This window comes from Borostomias antarcticus (assembly GCF_949987555.1).
Source record: "Borostomias antarcticus genome assembly, chromosome: 24".
NCBI lineage: Eukaryota > Metazoa > Chordata > Actinopteri > Stomiiformes > Stomiidae > Borostomias > Borostomias antarcticus.
The window spans coordinates 10595686-10614361 of NC_140257.1; the positions used below are offsets into that span (position 1 = coordinate 10595686).

The window sequence follows — 18676 nt, forward strand, 5'->3', positions numbered from 1 at the left end:
TGCTGGTACTGAATGCACTGTATGGATGTCTTCCCTAAGAGTTATATCTGCCTTCACTAAGAGTTATATCTATCTGTCTTCACTAAGAGTTATATCTACAGTTTCAAACTATTATGCATGACCAAAATTGAAACTTGTCGTCTCTAGCAATTTGAACCCAAAAGTGTGAGATAGAGAAATTGTTAAATAACCGCTCTCTCTGATCAAATTCATCTTAATTTACATAATCTGAAAGGTCCTTTGTGTAATCATGGAGTGCATTATTAGCAACCTGCTGTAACTAACACATGAATGTTGGGGATGACAACCATTTTATCTGCAGTAGACCTCAGTTCATATACATTATTATGTTATATCATTGTGCTACAAATTATTTGTTCTTTGTATCATAAGGACAATTGTACTACTCTTGGGGGTTGTGGTAAATATGCTTTGTATTTTGTAACTCTATTATTCTCTATTATTCATTTGTAAAACACCCCCTTAATTGTGTTAATGACAATATTACTTACAAATGAATGCTATTCAATTTCAAAATTGCCAGACAGGGATGCAAGAACTGTTATTCATATTATAAACATCATTATAGTTTATTCATTATGTTTTCTTTTAGATATTGATACTATTCAAATGACAGAGATGAACCAATGTTTCCAGCTAGAACTCTCTGTCCTGAGAGTTATTCAGACAGAGAAAGTAATGAATGTGCTCACTGTGAAGTCTGCCAGACCAAATGATTCAAATTCCGTGTTGACGCCGCATATGATTGAGAATTCAAGAAAACAACTGCAGACTGGGTGTTGTACAGATTCACCAGTAGATGGCGCTATCCCATCTCACAATTCAGCTTCCTACTCTCTTGTCTCTTTCCATGAGTTCCGTGAGGATTTCTCCTTACTTGTTATCCCATTCATTTGTGTTCAATTTTAGGAGAAAAAAAAAGTGACCGTATAATGTTAAGTTGATTTATTATTTTCTTTGGTGATGAACTTCCATTAAGAGTGTTCACTGTACTATGATATTGTATGTGATCTGTTTCATCCAGATCACATGTATTGTATATGTAGCAGCAGCAATAAAGTCAAACTTACCCTCTGAGATAATAATATTTTTCTTTTTCTTGTATTTGTATTTTGTGTGTGTGTGTGTGTGTGTGTGCTCAAAGTGGAGAGTGGGTTGGGGGGGGGGCTCCTGAGACATGCCCACAAGAAATTTATAAGCCGTTTAGGCACTTTTTTCTTATCAGACCAATTATTTAGTTACATAACTATCAGGTAGGTTATTAAAATTATGTGCACGTTGCTTTATTCCTCCCTCACACACGCACCCAATCGAATTACGCCCTCCCCCATCTCAAGCACAATTACGTGACGGGTGACGTTTCAGCATGCGGAGGAGGGCGCTGGGCAGGGACCACTTGGACCAAAGAAGACTGAACGCGATCTCGTTTTAACGCAGTAATAACGCATTCAGTAGCCTAGGCAGTGGACCAGGGCGCCTTGCCGAAGCTGAGCCCATTGTCTCCGTTTGACAGAGCAACTAAAGAAAACCATTCGATTTAACCACCAAAAAGGAGCGGAAAGCCCAAAAAGGACTGTCTACTGATAGGCATTGCGGTTTGCTAGCCACAGAATAGGGCAGGGCACGTATATTAGGGCTTAGTATAGCCTATAACGGAAAATGAATCACAGTCAAGTTTCAATAATATGAGTAAGAACCGCGTTTTGTTGCAATTGGCGACCAACAATTGATGCTTCAGCGCCGTCTCGTTTTAAGACTCCTGGTTCTTACGGACTTTTTTTGATCATCGTTTGAAATTCTAAAATCAGATATAGCCTGATATAGCCTATTCCCATTGTAAAGAGTTAGTCGTGCAACCCAAGATGAATTTCCAGTCGGGTGTCCCATCCGGTATCTCGCAGCAGTCTCAACCAGCCATGCCTACCCCAGGCACGGTCCCTTCGCCCGTTCCAGTACCCCAGTCTATTCCGTCCCAGTTCGGATCCGGATCGTCTGCAAGCTCAGGGGCCGGCCAGTTCGGTTCGGGGACAGTATCGGGACAGGCAGCACAACCCGGCCCAGGCTCGCAGTTTGTTTTGTCGAACTCGGCGGCCATCAGGGCTGAGATCCATCGGTTCGAGTCTGTTCACCCCAATATTTACGCAATCTACGACTTGATCGAACGCATCGATGACCTGGCCCTGCAGAATCAGATCCGAGAGCATGTAATCTCTATTGAAGGTGAGTATTGGAAAAGAAAAGCTTGTTGGATTTCACTATAGTGGTCAACATCAGGTGGTGTCATTCATTCATTGTCGGGGACAGCTCCTTTGAAGGACAGTGCCAACAATGTCGCCGCTACTCATTGTTGTCAACAATCCCTCTTTTAGGCAAAGAATCCCTTTAGTGGAATTAAAACAATAGAATGGGACTTGCAATATACTGTAGGCTATCAGAAGACTACCCGTATCCTAGGCTATAGCATATGGCTCATCTATCTATCTATCCATCTATCTATCTATCTATCTATCTATCTATCTATCTATCTATCTATCTATCTATCTATCTATCTGTCACATGTATCCTTGTACACACAACAACACAACAGAGAACATCTTAGGCATTCTATTCAGTACACTGAAGCTGAAACTTTGGGACAGACAGAACTGCACATTACAGGACAGTGCTGTGTGAACACTCTTGTTGATCACATTTTCTACCTGGCTTTTATATGCACAACATCCTCACGTTAAGTGTTGGATGCAGCACTGTGTGTGTGTATGTGTTTGTTTGTGTGTGTGAGAGAGAGAGAGGGAGGGGGGAGGCGTTTTGTGTGGGGTTTAGATTTTCAATCAAAGTCAGTTTTGAAGAGGATTATGACAACTCACAAAACCAGAGTTTTGAAGAGGATTATGACAACTCACAAAACCAGAGTTTTGAAGAGGATTATGATAACTCACTCACACATTTGTAGTGGACTTAGCTACCCTCCACCAGTTGTTTTCATTTCAATGTTTGTATCAGTCTCAATGTTTAAGGAACTAAATCTCTGTCCTCCAAATGTATCTTGTTGCCAGAGAAAAACCAGGTGGACTGGTTGCTTAACTGTAGGCCTACTATGAGTCATTTTGCAATGGGACTCACATGAACCAGGGGGCAGCCAAATATAATGACAGTACAATCAATATCTCACTGTGTCAAAGTGCCCATCCAAGACATTATAGCACCATTTTAGACTTGACATGTGGAAAAGGGCTTGCCAATATTGAAGTCCATAGTGAGTGTAGCCTCATTCTGATTTCATGTAGGTTTACTGGTTCCATTAGCTCTTGTGCTTGTGATTTAGTAACATGTATGTTACATAACAACTCCATTACAATGTAACCACATCGATTGACCCAATGCAGTGGTGCTGTAAGTCTGTTTCAGGGCACATCCGTTCCACTCAGACAGTGAATAAGGTCAGGCCTGACTCTGTACTCCAGACTCTCTTTATGGGTTAAGTAAACCGTCTACTTGCAAAGTCAGAGCTTGCATATTGCCTCCATTTATGCTGTGATTACCTGGCTTATTGTGATGGAAATTGTTGCGCAATTTTCTCGACGAATGAATGAAGCCATACCTTTATGCAATCACTTGATAGGACGACACCTGGGTCTTTTATGTCTTCTTAACAGATGCACCACATTTGTTTGAACGAGGACACAGTTAATTGAATGAAGCCATGCCTATGCGATCTATGATCATTTTTGTCAGTTACTGTTTGATTGAACTTAAATCCAGCCCTTTGTGCACCCCGAACAAAGCATATCCGATATCCCACTCCAGGAGCTGCAACAGGAGACTGTATCCACCTGTACTGTACCGTAGGACTGCAGATTTCTCTCCAACAGCAGCATCATTGCAGAGTCTCTGTTGCTAAGGAACCAGTGGCTCATGCCTTCAGATGAGAAAACCAGAGAGAAAATGAATAAACAATCTCAACCTGGCATCCTTATTGTGCATGCTAATGGCTCAGTGGATCATCCCCACCCAGTCTCATACTCAGACTCGCAGCCTTTTTTAAGAGAAAAACACAAAACACGCTGCGTTCTCCGTGTGGATCGTACAGAGCACTAGGTTAGGCTGCTCCCCACACGGCTTCTCCTGGCGCTATTTGATATTCAGATCACTAAGTTCGTCTCTGTGAGCACATTTTTACCGCAATCACTAATAACATCGCCAAAGCAGCGGAGGCCTTTCTGGTCGTGTGAATATCGGTTTATCAGACACAAAATATAAACTGCAGTGCTCACTGCACAGTTTGCAAGGACACGCCAACATATCCATTAAATGTTATATCTCATGTTATGTCTGAATTATGTAATAGTGCAGTACTACTAGTCACATTTCTAGTAAAGTGATTAGATGATTAGCCACAAATGTTACTAAATCAATAGTCTTTTTCAGTGCTTTGCCGTTACCAGTATTCCATGGCACATGCACTCTGGAGAGACTCGACATGAAATCATAGATTTAGGTCACATCGTGGCTCTCATGTGTGATATCCAGCCTGACAGATTGGTTCTTTGTGCCTTGCAGAGAGACATAGGGGCAAGGCAGTGTGGTATGTGCAGTAGAATATACCGATCAATCCAAAAGCAGTTGGAAACAGAAGCAACTGAAATGTTATCGATTTGTTCTGAACTTGGACTTTATACTCATAGGAAAAGTTAGGTAAATTCACTTTTAAATTTGCATGGAAACTACTGTATGCTGTACCATCCAGTAGGCATTCACTAGGAAAGGTATTTGATATTTGATCCCACATCCTCTTCTATGCATCGCACATTGGAAGGAAGTGGTTTCCATTCAGGGAAGTGTGAATGAGATTTTTCTCAACTACAAACGAGATTGGAGGCTAAGAAAAGAAAGACAAAGGAGTATTTGAAATGCTAGTACTATTCTTCACACCTTGTACCCCAGTGGAGATAGTTGATTATTTGTTTGCCTGAGAAAAGCTGTTAGGTTAGCAGTGTGGAGAAGAATCTAGATCAGGGTTCAGCAACCTTTACTACATGTATGAAAAGAGCCATTTTGGGTCAAAAAAAGAAATGTTTTTGTACCCATTTATGCTGGATTAGCCTGTCTGATGCTATCTAGCTAGTTAGCTAACTTGAAAGCCAACATGACCATTTAATTTAGTAATAAATACATGTATTTAATAGTAATACATTTATTTAGTTATTCATTTCTATATACTTTTTGTCAAAACCAGGGAGCCACTGGAGAGGTTGCAGACCCCTGATCCAGATCACTGAGATACAGAAGCAGCAGACAGCTGCTCAGATTGTGCAGCGTATCTCTAATGTGATCTAAGTTGTATTTTTAGCCAACCATTCCAGTGAGGAGGAGAGTTCCATTAACAAGAACGTTTGCTCTGGGAATAGTTCCCTTTGTTTTGCAACTTCTGCTGGATGTTCTGAGTGCTACCTTAATTTAGGTTCTCATCCAGCTTTTTAAGAAACTTCTTCGGTTCTGCTGCATAAGACTATTTAGTTTAGTGAACTATTAAGTTTCAGATGAGCTGTAAACCCTTTGCCCATGGGACAACTCATAAGCTGTTCTCTCTGCTTACGTAATTACATGATGATTTTGTGGTTTCCCACGAAACACAACCACCATGAAACAGCTGCTGATTATTGTATTGTTCACGGACAGAGTCCCAGGCATCCAATGTCAGGACATGGACAGAGTTTTACCCCCTGAGTCCAACTGTTACCTACTGCTGCTCAGCAGGGCTGCCTAGGGGGGTTCAAGCACGGACTAACAGGCCAGCACTCACTCCGGCATTGAGGAAGGCACAATGGCACACTGTGCACAGAAATGCCAGCAGAGAGGACAGAGACACACAGAGGACACGCAGGGAGGACACAGGGGAGTCCAGAGGCAGCAACGTGCAGGACCTAACCAGTCCCCTGGGACATGGCGGCGTAATGCATCTCTCTACCAGCCAGTTACTAGAGAGAGTGTAAGGCCACCGAGACCTTGTAGAGAGAGAATGGTAATGATGTTTCTCTCCCATAGTAGCTGGACAGTAACCCATTCCCTTATTATGATCATATTGGGATGACGCTGAACTGAAATTTGCAATGACAGAGGTCATACAGCCGGGGTTGTGGAAGGACTGTTTGCATATGCGATGTTCCCAATGTTATGACTCCAGTCGACTCCAGCAATCATTAGACATGCATTATGCCACAGCATCAGCATTAGCTTCCCTCTGGAATATGTAGGGGTGGGTCGTATACCCACCTCCCTTGTTCTCTGTGAAGCGCATTGTGTTGCCTCTGGGTATGAAATGCGCTATACAAATAAAGCTTTGATTGATTGATTGATTGATTGATTGATTAGAAGTACAGATGGGGATGAGGCTAGTCAGTTTCCTCTTGGTAGGCTGCTGAGACTACGTCGCTCCACACATTAGCCAAAAATATTGTTGAAATGATTAGGCACAGATGGACAGCAGGGAGGGGCCTTCAAAATACCAGTAGTTGAAATACTAGCCTAAAACAACTCCCATCTAAAGTTAATCAGCGAGGGTTGAGATGTTCAGAGTTAGTACCCTTGATTTGACGAACACCTCGGCACCCGGCATGATAGATGGCCACGGGCCATCAGTCAAAAGTCAAGACGGTGCTGTGGACATCATAGACCCGTCATATCCCACATACTGAGACCTCTGCTTACAAACAGGCATGAGAAGAGTGACTAGAGGAAGTCATTCAGTGGCACCACCTGCCCTTCCTAGGAAGAGCTTTCATATGGAATGCTGGTGTTTATAGTATCTCCGAGTGTTTACTGGCTGCACATCTACATATACCTAAGTTAAGCCTCACGCTCAGACACATCTTGCGAAGCTGGGAATCTATCCAACTCATGCCTGCACCTCTTATGTATTCGTGACGAGTCACGGAAGTAGCAACTGGAGCGTGAGACCGTTAAGTGGTATCTTTTAGACTGCAGCAGTACAATGTGTCCTTGTCTACATCAGATTTCCAGTTAACTGTCATTCCCAGAGCATTAATCTTAAGTGTACGACGACTTTTGTAGTCAGCCCGTGTTTCTCTCACTTATAAAACACAAAACACACCTCCTTCCAGTAGTTTCGATGGAGATTGCCGGCACCTGTAGTTTGTCTATGCCCCAAAGGTAGATGACGCAACATATCGCCATTTTCATGAAAGTGGTGGGGCCTCTTTGATGAAGTCATACCTCCCCCTTGCTTTCATTCTGGTGATGTAACATAGAACACCTGCCAGGTGGATGAAACTTCCTCATGTCACTCACACTTGGCGGTCTAATATGTATTAGCTTCTGTTGTTCTTCATGCTCTGTCAGAAACACTGAGATCAGAGCCGGTAAGGGTCGAGTGGCGCGCTGCTGATTGTCACGGGGGAGGCCAAAAGGTTAAACCCGCGCGCACGCCTTTTAGAGAGGCGCTAAAGATCGCCTCCGCCGCACGCGCCGCAAGGTCTGCCGCCGTGCGGTCAGATGGCCGAGTACAGTCAGGCGACACCGTTCGCCCCGGAGAGATGCGCGACCGCCGACACGGCCCGCACGCGCCTCGCGCTCAACAGCCTCCTTTGTCCGCTCATTACGCCGAAGGTCCCGCCCGTCCCCGGAGCCCCGAACGCTCATTACATCGCCCGTTCAGACGAGGCCAACAGTCGGGACCCGACCCTTGACCCTCCACTCGCCGGGGAGGTTCCGCGGGGCCACGTAGGGGGCATGCGTAGCGTCGGGGGAGGGGGGAGTGGGGGGGGGCTGCCTACTTCTGCTCTCCAGAGCCTGGCCTTGGTATATAGGCTCAGCGAATGTGACGCCATCCTCCACAGCAGAATGTCCTCCATTGTTCCCCGGAACAAAGACTCCCTCTCTCTTCCATTGATGGACAGTTGCATTTTTCCTCTGGTTTCAACGGATGGGCGGGAGGGAGGGGGGGAGGGGGTGAAGTGTTTTTTGTTTTTTTTAAGGGAAAAAGTAATACGATCTAACGTTTTGCTAAGTGCAGAGGGAGAAAAAAAACAACGTGAGAGGAAACATTGTTTTCCGTTTCTTTCTCTCTCTCTCTCTCCTACCAACGGATCTCTCTTAAAAAACAAAATCGGATGGAGAGAGACGCTTTGATCTGCTCCGCGCAATTAGAGTTGAAGAAGCGTCCGTTTCATTGGCCGCCCCAGATCGCCTGCATCATAGAAAGCCCTAGCCGGAATTACGACGGGATGAGAATGGTCTGTCACTCGATACCCATAATCCCCTCCACCGGTGGCTCCTTTTTCGAAAGGTGGAAGCGTCGGTCAAACTAATTTGCCCTCGCTTCTGCGCTCTGTATTAATGTCCTCCCGATCCCGTCATTGGAAGTGCGTATCTTCCCTGCCAGTGGGGTCCGGGCTGGAAACAGATGGCCAGTGACAGAGGAAGGGGCTTTGGAAGGCAGTGAGCGAGCAACAGATGGATAGCCGCATATGCCTCCAAATCCCCCATCAGTCTGCCAGCCCAAACCGGGTATCTGCTGTGGGGAGACGCAGCCCCGGCAGGTCTGGGGTCTGCGACCGTGGTGGTGAAGCCGGACGGTGTTTTATCTGGGCTCTCTAGAGGAGATTTATACCGTGGTTTGTTATTTGTGTCCCTCTCCGTGTTCATTAGAACGTTCCGGAAAAAGGAAGCGGGGCATATGGGGGCCCAGAATGTAGTGTAGAATGACAGCATGCACGGTGACGGTTATTGCATTGGAGTCTGCAACTCCCACTCCTTGAAAGCTAATTAGGAACACACAGTCTATTTAGGGGTTGCAGGGCTCTGGTAATTAAATCACATTCACACAAGGCCATATCCCAGTTTTTTTTATGCATCAGCAACTCTCAAGGACATGAGTTATGTCTGAATGTTGTCAAGCCCCCCAAAAAATTGCTTGTGGTTGTGGAGTTGTTTGATGAGTTTATGTGGTGGAAGTTGAAAGATGTGAATGGATTTTGTGGAGGCCGGAGTTATATATGATTGTGCTGTCTGCCTTCCTTTTGCCACCTTCATTAACACCTCATTGCCTTGGAGGACCTTAGAGCTCCAAAAAGGGCCCATTCTCATTTAAATTCCCTGGGGGGAAATACTGCAGGTCACACCTCCATGAAATGATAAATTGGTTTTCCTCAAGAAAGGAGCAGCCCTATAATACTTTACAATCTTTCCACCGTGTGCAGTGGGTGAATTGACATGGCATATATATATTTTTTTTTTTACCAGTGGCTGATAATAAAGTATAATACAAAATATGTGTTTTCGGTAACACTTTCTATGAAGGTCATGTTTATAAAGCGTCATAAAACACTATAAAGAGCTATAATGCTCTTTATAAATGTTAATTGTCATGCATGACAACTTATAATAAGGTTAGATATAATGTATTATACCTCCATGCTACACAGCACATTATAACTACCAATGGAAAAGACATTCCATTTCAGAAACTTAGAATTTATAATCTGTTATGAAACATTAGAACAGTTCTCCATGTGTTTTTATAACTGGCTAAAGTTAGGTAGTTATGTGCTGTGTAACATGGAGGTATAATACATTATATCTACCACTTATTATAATATATAAACCTTGTTATAGGTGTCATGCATGACTATAAACATTTATAAATAGTTTTATAAAGCCTTATAGGTGCATTATAATGTGTTATGAATGTGCTTCTGATGCATTATAAACATGACTTTCATAGAAAGTGTTAGCGTTGGTTTCTGCTCTTGGCTATCCTGGAGGTTTGCTTGGTGCTTGATCTTTTCTGTCTCTGAAAGGAGCCGACTGTCAGCGCAGCTTGTTTAACATGTGTCAGAAGAGCATAATCACCCAGGTCCCACATTCCTCATGGAGATGTAGGGTGTGGTGTTGACGCTCCAGCTAGGTGGCCTTGTGTCTGCTGCATTCAAAGGGGCTTACTTAGGCAACAAGCCTAGAGGGGAACTTATATAAACAGATTGTGCTTGTTTTTGTCTTTACATGTATTGTACCTAAGAGTGGTCTCTGTAACATTGTAGGCCTGATTACATACAATGTGTAGCCTTGGTTAGCTTTACCATTTACAACCTAACCTGTTAGATTATCTGAAAGCCCTAGTGCAACTTGAAATCCTTGAACATGGCCCGCTTCACCTTCATATGTTTTTGTTGGGGTGGGGGGGGGGCATTGTGTATCAGAGGCTGTAGAGACATCTCAGGGAAAGAGGATGTGTAATGTGACCATATTACTGTTTATTCCCCCATTTCCTGCGTTCCCTGACTGGAATTACCCCAAAGTTGTTCCACTGCACTCCCTCCGGCCGTGACCCGGGACCCCTGTCATGTGATGCGGCACGTCCCGTCCCCCCCTTAGGACCACTCCCACCCCCCGTGTGCACGGCCCCGGTGGCGGCGCGTTCACGGAGCCGTTTTGGACCTAATGCCTGATGGTCACTTGTCTGTTTGCGCGGGCCAAGGCACAAGCTGCAAACTGAGCTTTTTGTTTGTAGGTTTCCTGTCAGGGTCAGTCTTGGCTGGGTGCGGCTATGTTGTTTTATGTCCTGACTGGATTTGGGCCTCTGTTGGGCTTTACTTTTCAGCCCTTACTTAAGTGGCTTGAACAGACACTGTGGCTGCTACAGTAGAAGCCATTTGTGAGCAGGGTAATGCTATAATGCTTTATGATGCATTTATATTGCCTTATGTTTTATCCTATAATGCTTTCAAATGTCAGTAAAACACGATCAGCACAGTGCTCCTTAAAACTGACCAGGGAAGTGAAGACAAGCTAGAAAAGCAGCATTCCAAGTTGTTTCATATAAGCCTGTATCTATACAGTGTTACTTCACACAGAGGTGGTGCAGGGTATTGGTAATGAGGCCTACTTTATATATTCTAACAGCTAAGACCCATGTTACACTGATGGAAAGTGTAGCGGCTGCAAAGCCACAGCATGAACAGCATGGGAAAATGAATTAAAGATCTGTGCGGCATGTTAAGTAAGACCTACAGTAGCCTACCGGCAAAAGGACGACACATTTTTCAAGGGATCACAGATATATCAAAAGAGAGAAAACAAACAGGAAAGAGAGACCAGAAGGGAAATATGAATAAAGAATGGAACTGAAGCTGGGCCAGCATCCTGATTATTAATATGAATGATCTCCTCAACAGCTTGCCTGTTAGAAAAGCTGTTACTATGGAGATTTGGGAACAGGAAGGTCACGAGAATGCCACATCACAGAGAGACATGCTCATCATGTTTTCTTTGAAACAAGCTACATTTTGTCTTTGAGTGGTAGTGGGTAGGCTACTTAAATTCCATTTAAAGTTCTTTGAACTTTTGATGCAAGACGGTGTGAAATAAAACGCGGGGGTAAGGTCGTAGCCTAGTCGACTGTTTTGCCAATAATTAGCTTTCTTTCCCTTTGAAAGAGGCTGAGCAAATTGCTCAAAGCTGACTGGACGTCGTTTGTCAGCGTGGCCAGTTTGGATGATGAGATTATTCTATCATCGGCTTGGTAAGAGAGCTGGCTGAAAAAGTGCAGTAATCAGCAGCCGAAAGCAGGATCCTCTCCACTTTTTTTGCACGGGAACAAACTGCTACCCTCAGAGAAAAATACCGCGGGGTGAAGCGAAAGAGAGAATTATGACCCTCTCTTGAACATAGGCCAACAGTGGAGCTGGCGGCGCGCCGCTTAAGGGCTGCTTACTGTAAAGGCGGTGAGACGCGGGTCCCGATAACGCGCGCGCTTCCGTACTCGGGATGTCGGGACTGGCGGGGACCGCTTTCATTAGCCTGATGCGCCAGATGGTTTGTTTGCGAGACCGGGAGGGTCTCACGAGGCCACCCTTTCATGTCAATTAGCACGGGACTCTTGCGAGGAACTGGCCTCATTTCCTATACCAGCCCCTCATTACAGTGCCCTGCTCAATATGTATCCGTACCTGGTATTACAGCTGGTTACCCGAGGTTATTAATAGCTGAGGGGAGAGGAGGGGGTGGGGGGCGTTGGGTTAGGAAAGGATTAAGAGATCTCTTGTGGCGTATAGCAGGCCTATCCGCGCAGAGCCGCGGTGTCTCGGCGTAGGCGGCGTGTTTGAGCAGGGGGGATTGCCGGAACCTCTCTTTGAAGACAGCAAGGATTTCTGGTCGAATCGACCCTAAACGATAGATGGCCAGATGTCAGGCTGGGGGGGGGAGGCAATCCGAACGCCATCTTAGGTTACGTCGTGTGGACAGACTGTGCTTGTTCAGCGCGGGCCCCCGGTGACGGCAAACAGGGAGGGCTGTGTGTTTGTGTACTGTAAGTCTGAGCCGAAGCAAGATTTACCTGTAGGCTACCGACACACATGCCAGCGTCTGCCGCCCTAAATCAAACTGGTGGTATTTTCGCCGAGGGCAGCGCAGGTGAAGCTTCCGACCCGTCAGCGGGAGTCATGTTAGAATGCAGACGTTGTGTTTTCGTTCTCTCTACAGGAACGAACGCGTGCGTGTCTCTGTCAGTGTTTGAAGGCTGCTGGTGTGTGGGTGAGTGGGTGGGTGGGAGTTATGTAACAGCCAAGGAGTTGGCCGTACAGCTCTCGGGTGGGGGGGGGGGGGAGGGGTGCTCTCATGAAGCGTGAATTTCACCCGCACCCCCCCCCCCCCCCATGGCTGGGTGGGAAGGCTGTTTAGCGCAAAGCGGAGGGGGGGTTGGAGTTGGATGTAATAGGTTTTGAGGGGGGGGGGGGGGGGGGGCAGGGATGTAGAAGTCTGCCGTCTCAGCAACCCTTCACCCCGCTGTCCATTCTCAGCACCACTTTGAAAGCAGACACCCCGCCCCGCCTCTCTCGCTGTCCGTCTGTGTCATTCTCATCCTCTGTCTGTCTGTCTCTCTCTCGTGGGCTTTCCACAGTGGAAGTACGCGCTCGCTATCACACTGAGTGCCGCAGTGACTCATTTTGCTTGTGGCTCGCCCAGACATCCTTAGTCCAGGCCGGCACGGACGTGCGATCTTGTCAGATACGGAGACATTGGGGACGGTCGGCCAAGGGGCCGTGGGCCCGAGCCACTGAAGCCACATTAGTCTGTATGGATGGATGTCTCTGGAGATGAAGCAGTCCCCTGTGCCCTGTGTAAAAGCATCTAACCTTGTGGATGGCTTGCATGCATCTCAAAGATTTCAAGATCGTTGTAAGTTGCCGTGTCTGCTAAATGACTGTAATTTAAAAAGTCGTTTTTCCGCCTTCCCGCCTTCAAAAGTCCACAGTGTTCGATAGCTTGAAGTGCACAGATTCGAATGCATCAAAGCTTTTGGGGGGCTTTATATTGCTGCTTTGTGTGCCACTTATAATGTGTTGAACACACTTGCATTTGCATACATACGTTTGCATGTTTCAACTTAAAGGGCCATTTTACACTCCCACTGTATGTTGTGTGCACTATGCATCGTATTGTATTTGCATAATCGTTTTTCTCCATACCCCAACCTAGTCATATCCAAGTGAGTGTAAAATGACTTGCTGCTACTGTATGCTACAGTACTTAATGTCAAAGGAGCCATAGAGTGTTGATGATAAGTTAAAAATACTGGAGATATTATACTCTACGCTGTCGTTAGGTGAGTCATGCAATTTTCACATCTGCATATCCTCTCAAGGAATGGGAGAGTAGCTAGAACTCAGCAGCAAAGCCAAACATGGAAGAGTTTTGGATACTTGGAGAAGCACAGACCATCACACCCGTCCAAAACTATTCCATTTACTGAAGAAGCTTGGTTTGTGTTTGAACCCAAACATACTATTTACTACACTTGCCAGATAGAAGTAAACACTTGTCAATAGCCAACATTTTTGCTGACTTTTTTTAGTATGGCTTGTTAAGACATGGAGGTGAAATGAAAGAAATGCTCTCAACTTACGACACCTTACAGGGAATAGCACAAGTCTGCATCTCCCCAAAAACACAGACTCCTGTCTGAGTTTTACATTGTGATAAGAATAATACAATTTTAAGCATTAGGCTACGATCCACCGTGCTGTTCTAGTCCCCTCTCTAACAAGGTCATGTCCAGGGTTAGGGTTATATAGGACTAGTCCCCTCTCTAATAAGGTCATGTCCAGGGTTAGGGTTATATAGGACTAGTCCCCTCTCTAATAAGGTCATGTCCATGGTTAGGGTTATATAGTACTAGTCCCCTCTCTGATAAGGTCATGTCCAGGGTTAGGGTTATATAGGACTAGTCCCCTCTCTGATAAGGTCATGTCCAGGGTTAGGGTTATATAGGACTAGTCCCCTCTCTAATAAGGTCATGTCCAGGGTTAGGGTTATATAGTACTAGTCCCCTCTCTGATAAGGTCATGTCCAGGGTTAGGGTTATATAGGACTAGTCCCCTCTCTGGTAAGGTCATGTCCATGGTTAGGGTTATATAGTACTAGTCCCCTCTTTAACAAGGTCATGTCCAGGGTTAGGGTTATATAGTACTAGTCCCCTCTCTGATAAGGCCATGTCCAGGGTTAGGGTTATATAGTACTAGTCCCCTCTCTAACAAGGTCATGTCCAGGGTTAGGGTTATATAGGACTAGTCCCCTCTCTGATAAGGCCATGTCCAGGGTTAGGGTTATATAGTACTAGTCCCCTCTCTAATAAGGCCATGTCCAGGGTTAGGGTTATATAGGACTAGTCCCCTCTCTGATAAGGCCATGTCCAGGGTTAGGGTTATATAGGACTAGTCCCCTCTCTAATAAGGTCATGTCCAGGGTTAGGGTTATATAGGACTAGTCCCCTCTCTGATAAGGCCATGTCCAGGGTTAGGGTTATATAGGACTAGTCCCCTCTCTGGTAGAAGACAGGCTGGGTGGAGGAACCGGTAGTCAGCTGATTTGGAGAACTCAACTAAAGACAGACAGCCCTTCTCAACAACAGGGCTGGGAAAACATGCCATCGCTTATTTTAATATAAGATTTTATTGATAGACATTCTTAGCTGACATAACCTTGTTTTGTTTTTCACTTAACACTTTCTTAGGAAGAAACTAATACTTATATACAGTAGAGAAGAGTAGTCTTTATTATCCCTATCCACTATCAAAATATCAAACATAGGAAGTTGTACGCGATAAATCATATTCTGTCAGCTCGCTACACTGTGTGATGGCTTCATAAATCATTCATTTGAGATGCTCTATTATGCAAATTTGATTTGGTTAACTCTAGAAAAAAGCTCACGTTGAATTCAGCGTGGGCAACTGTCTCGCTAAAAATAACATTATGTTCCATTTATCATATAACTGTCTGCATGGTCATAATTTGCCATTACTGTCTGTTGACTGACGTTCTCCTCTCTCTACCTTTTTTTCCCTGAATGTCCTGTCCTTCTTCTGCTGCTGCCCACCATAAAACAACTCTGAAGGTAAGTCAAACCAACTGCACACAGTATCAGGCCTTCACAAAAATCACCTCAGACACTGATAGTAGCCAGGCCTTGAACCACAGTGAACGCATAACCTCATATGCCAGAGTGAATCTAACACAATAGACAGCCTTATACGAGGGTTGCCATTGACAGCACCCTGGGGTATTTCTCCAGGGCCCTAGTGAATGTTTACCTCCTCCTGCCCTCTGCTGACGCGAGCAGCTGGTGTCCTGTCCTCTCGCTATCAGCGGCTGGGATTGCCAGCTGTTGGGAGAGCGGCTTCCGGGCTCCGGCACCCGTGCTAAAGACGCTGTTCTGTATTCTCCTCCATGATCCCGATACTCTGCCAAACAGCAGGGCATGTGCACAAGGCTGCAGCCCCATCACGGCCGGCGAATACTAATGCTCCCCCCCAAAAAAGCACTTGAAGGTAGATTCTTTATCCATTTTGTTTGAGCTTTGACCCGCTTAATTGGCATGGGTGAGACGCGTTCGCCTGGACTCTTGGCTCAATTATTCTTAAGCACTGCGTCACGCCGACTTGAATGACGGATGGCGGCTGAGAGGAGTGAAGGGGAGTTTGAGGGGAGAGGTTTTTTAGGGTCAGCGCCGCGGAACTACTCCCCGCCGCCTGGCGTTAGCGGCGCGTGCCCTCTCTGCGCGGCGCAGGAGGACGCCGGCGTTGAGTTCTTCTCAGGGCTGGGCTGTGTTTGATGCAGTGTTAAGAGGCCTTCAGACCCAGCGGGGGGTTGGATCTGCCCCGGCCGAGCGGTGCCCCGTCAGGTCCCGCTGCTAGGGGGGTGGGGGCGGGGGGGACTCCCAGATGTCTGCCCCCCCCCCCCCCCCCCGGCCGGCCTACTTCCCTATGCCGCTCGCTGCGAGTCATTCCCCCTTTTTCTGTTTAAGCCAGGCATGTAATTGCCGTGATACCCTCCTGTCTCATGCCACTGGCGCGGTGTGGGGGGTAGGGGGGGGGGGGGTTGGGGGTGAGGGGGGTCGACCCGCCCTCTCTAGAGTGTCACTGAGATCCCGCTCTGTGGTCTGTCGGAGTCGGACTAGATCACCGACCCCCCCTTATCTGACCGCGCCCCCTCATCGCCCGCACGGGCGCGGGGCGACCTTTGCTCTACTCTGTGCGACCGACGATCAGGTAGCCGATCGGTGATGAGGCGGCGCCAGTCGGAGGGGCGAACGTGTCAAACCGACCCCAGATCCAGAGAGGAAGTCTCAGTCCGCCACCCCTGTATCTCCTCGGCTTACAGCAGTGGGATCATTCTGCGATTGTTTTTTTTATCTCCCTGTCAGAGAAAGAGAGAATCACACTTAGCGTTGTAGCATCGGCGAATATTTAAGCCCTCCCTGGCGCCGTCGGCAGCGTGGAGGATTGTGGGGGAAAGCTGGTTTAGTAAAGTACCGAACAGCATGAGAACGCCACAGTCCCAGATCAGCACTGTCCAAATGGTTCTCCACCATCATTTGGTTCTTTGTGTTTAGTCACTGAACAACAGAACGCTGCTCTCTGCCAGGATAAAGCTCTCCACACCCTGTGCAGAACTAAAATATTGTTTATGGCGAAGTTTATATAGCCCTTCTGTATTCAGACGCGCTGGAAAAGGAGCCAGACGCTGTGATCTACGCCGTTAGGCTGTTGTCTGTGTTCAGGCTGTTCCGGTGTTCAGGGTGTTGTCTGTGTTCAGGCTGGTGTCTGTGTTCAGGCTGTTGTCTGTGTTCAGGCTGTTGTCTGTGTTCAGGCTGTTGTCGGTGTTCAGGTTGGTGTCTGTGTTCAGGCTGTTGTCTGTGTTCAGGCTGTTGTCTGTGTTCAGGCTGTTGTCTGTGTTCAGGCTGCGCCGGTGTTCAGGCTGTTGTCTGTGTTCAGGCTGTGCCGGTGTTCAGGCTGTTGTCTGTGTTCAGGCTGTGCCGGTGTTCAGGCTGTGCCGGTGTTCTGACAAATAGACCCGCAACTGAGAACGACCTGCCTACGTGATGCGCACATGTGCAGCGTGTCTCAGAGGCATCCTGATCGACTTTTCTTACCTGACGGGACTCATATGATAGGTGGTATAGGGCACTAGGAGGTCACTGGGAGGCCCCCCCGAGGATGTAGGCCAACAAGGGGCTCTGCCCCTCAGCTGGGTGGTTCTGTGCTCTTGGGTGCATTGAGCCTTCCATCGTGCCTTTACTTTTCCCTACACAAAGCAACTCCCTGCTGTCGGTCCCTGGAGCTGTGCTGAAAGGTCCCTCCCTCCGAATTCAACTGCCATCGACGGCACCACCAGGAAACCAGAAATTTCAAATCAAATCAAACTTTATTTGTATCGAATTTGAAATAGTTAGAATTAGAATGGAATTCTGAACTTGAACTGGTTGGAATTTGATTCGGGACCCCTTACATTACGACCGCAGTGCTGGTACCAACAGACAGCTAGCGTTTTCAGAGCGGACAGACGTGGGAACATGATCTTTCCGAGGTGTCTTGCACGTCTTTGCGCTCGCCGGCGGTCCTATTGAGTCACCCTGTTGATCACGCGGTGACGAAACGAGTAATACTGCGGCTGTTTACGAGACGGGCCGCCCCTAGGCCGTTCCGCGTAACGGCGGTGAGCTCGTAGGACGTGACAGGGGAACGCGGGCGTGCGGCCGGGTCATTCGCGACCGCCCCGTCAGAGACGGCCGCCCCAGATGAGTGTGGTTGCGTAAGCGCCTGCAGCTCATGCATAAACACGAGAGGGGAGTCGTACGTCAGCCTGCTGACAGCAGAGACACAACTTTGGCTGAGCTCCCTGAGAGGTCGAAATACTCCTCCTCCTCCTCCTCCTCCTCCTCCTCCTCTCTCTCTCTCTCTCTCTCTTCCTCCACACACTCACAAGTCTGTCAGTCAGGGAGATGAGATCAGGGATTTGAAGCGAAGTGTGTGATTATAGGGTTAATAGTTGTGTTTTGTGGATTATGTGGGTAGAGAGGTTTTAGCGTTGATTTGAACTATTTCAAAAGCCTTTGTGTAATTTTAGCGCACACGACTATGGTCAAATTGAACCAGGAAACAATAGTGACGAAATCTGCAACTTGCACAGTTGTCTCTCTCTCTCTGTCACCCATAAATGTCATTTGTAAGGGTTTATACGACCCTGCAGAAGCTACTTTCCCCGGTCGCAACACTACAGTAGACATTTGTTTCCTAGTGCTTCTAAACATTCCTGCGGCACTTACGTAACTGAATTTGAGCATCTCCTGAAATTCATC

The 18676-nt window shown here is 46.7% G+C and overlaps 1 protein-coding gene across 1 annotated transcript in view; it reads left to right on the plus strand.

The window, feature by feature from the left end:
- Positions 1 to 1883: 1883 nt before the first annotated feature.
- Positions 1884 to 18676, plus strand: part of agap3 (ArfGAP with GTPase domain, ankyrin repeat and PH domain 3) — a gene marked incomplete at its 5' end in the record, with an annotated part of 114120 nt that continues 97327 nt past the window's right edge. Inside the window, one exon of the mRNA XM_084457985.1 lies at positions 1884 to 2241. Coding sequence (XP_084314111.1) covers positions 1884 to 2241 — 358 coding nt within the window. The remainder of the gene's footprint in view (positions 2242 to 18676) is intronic.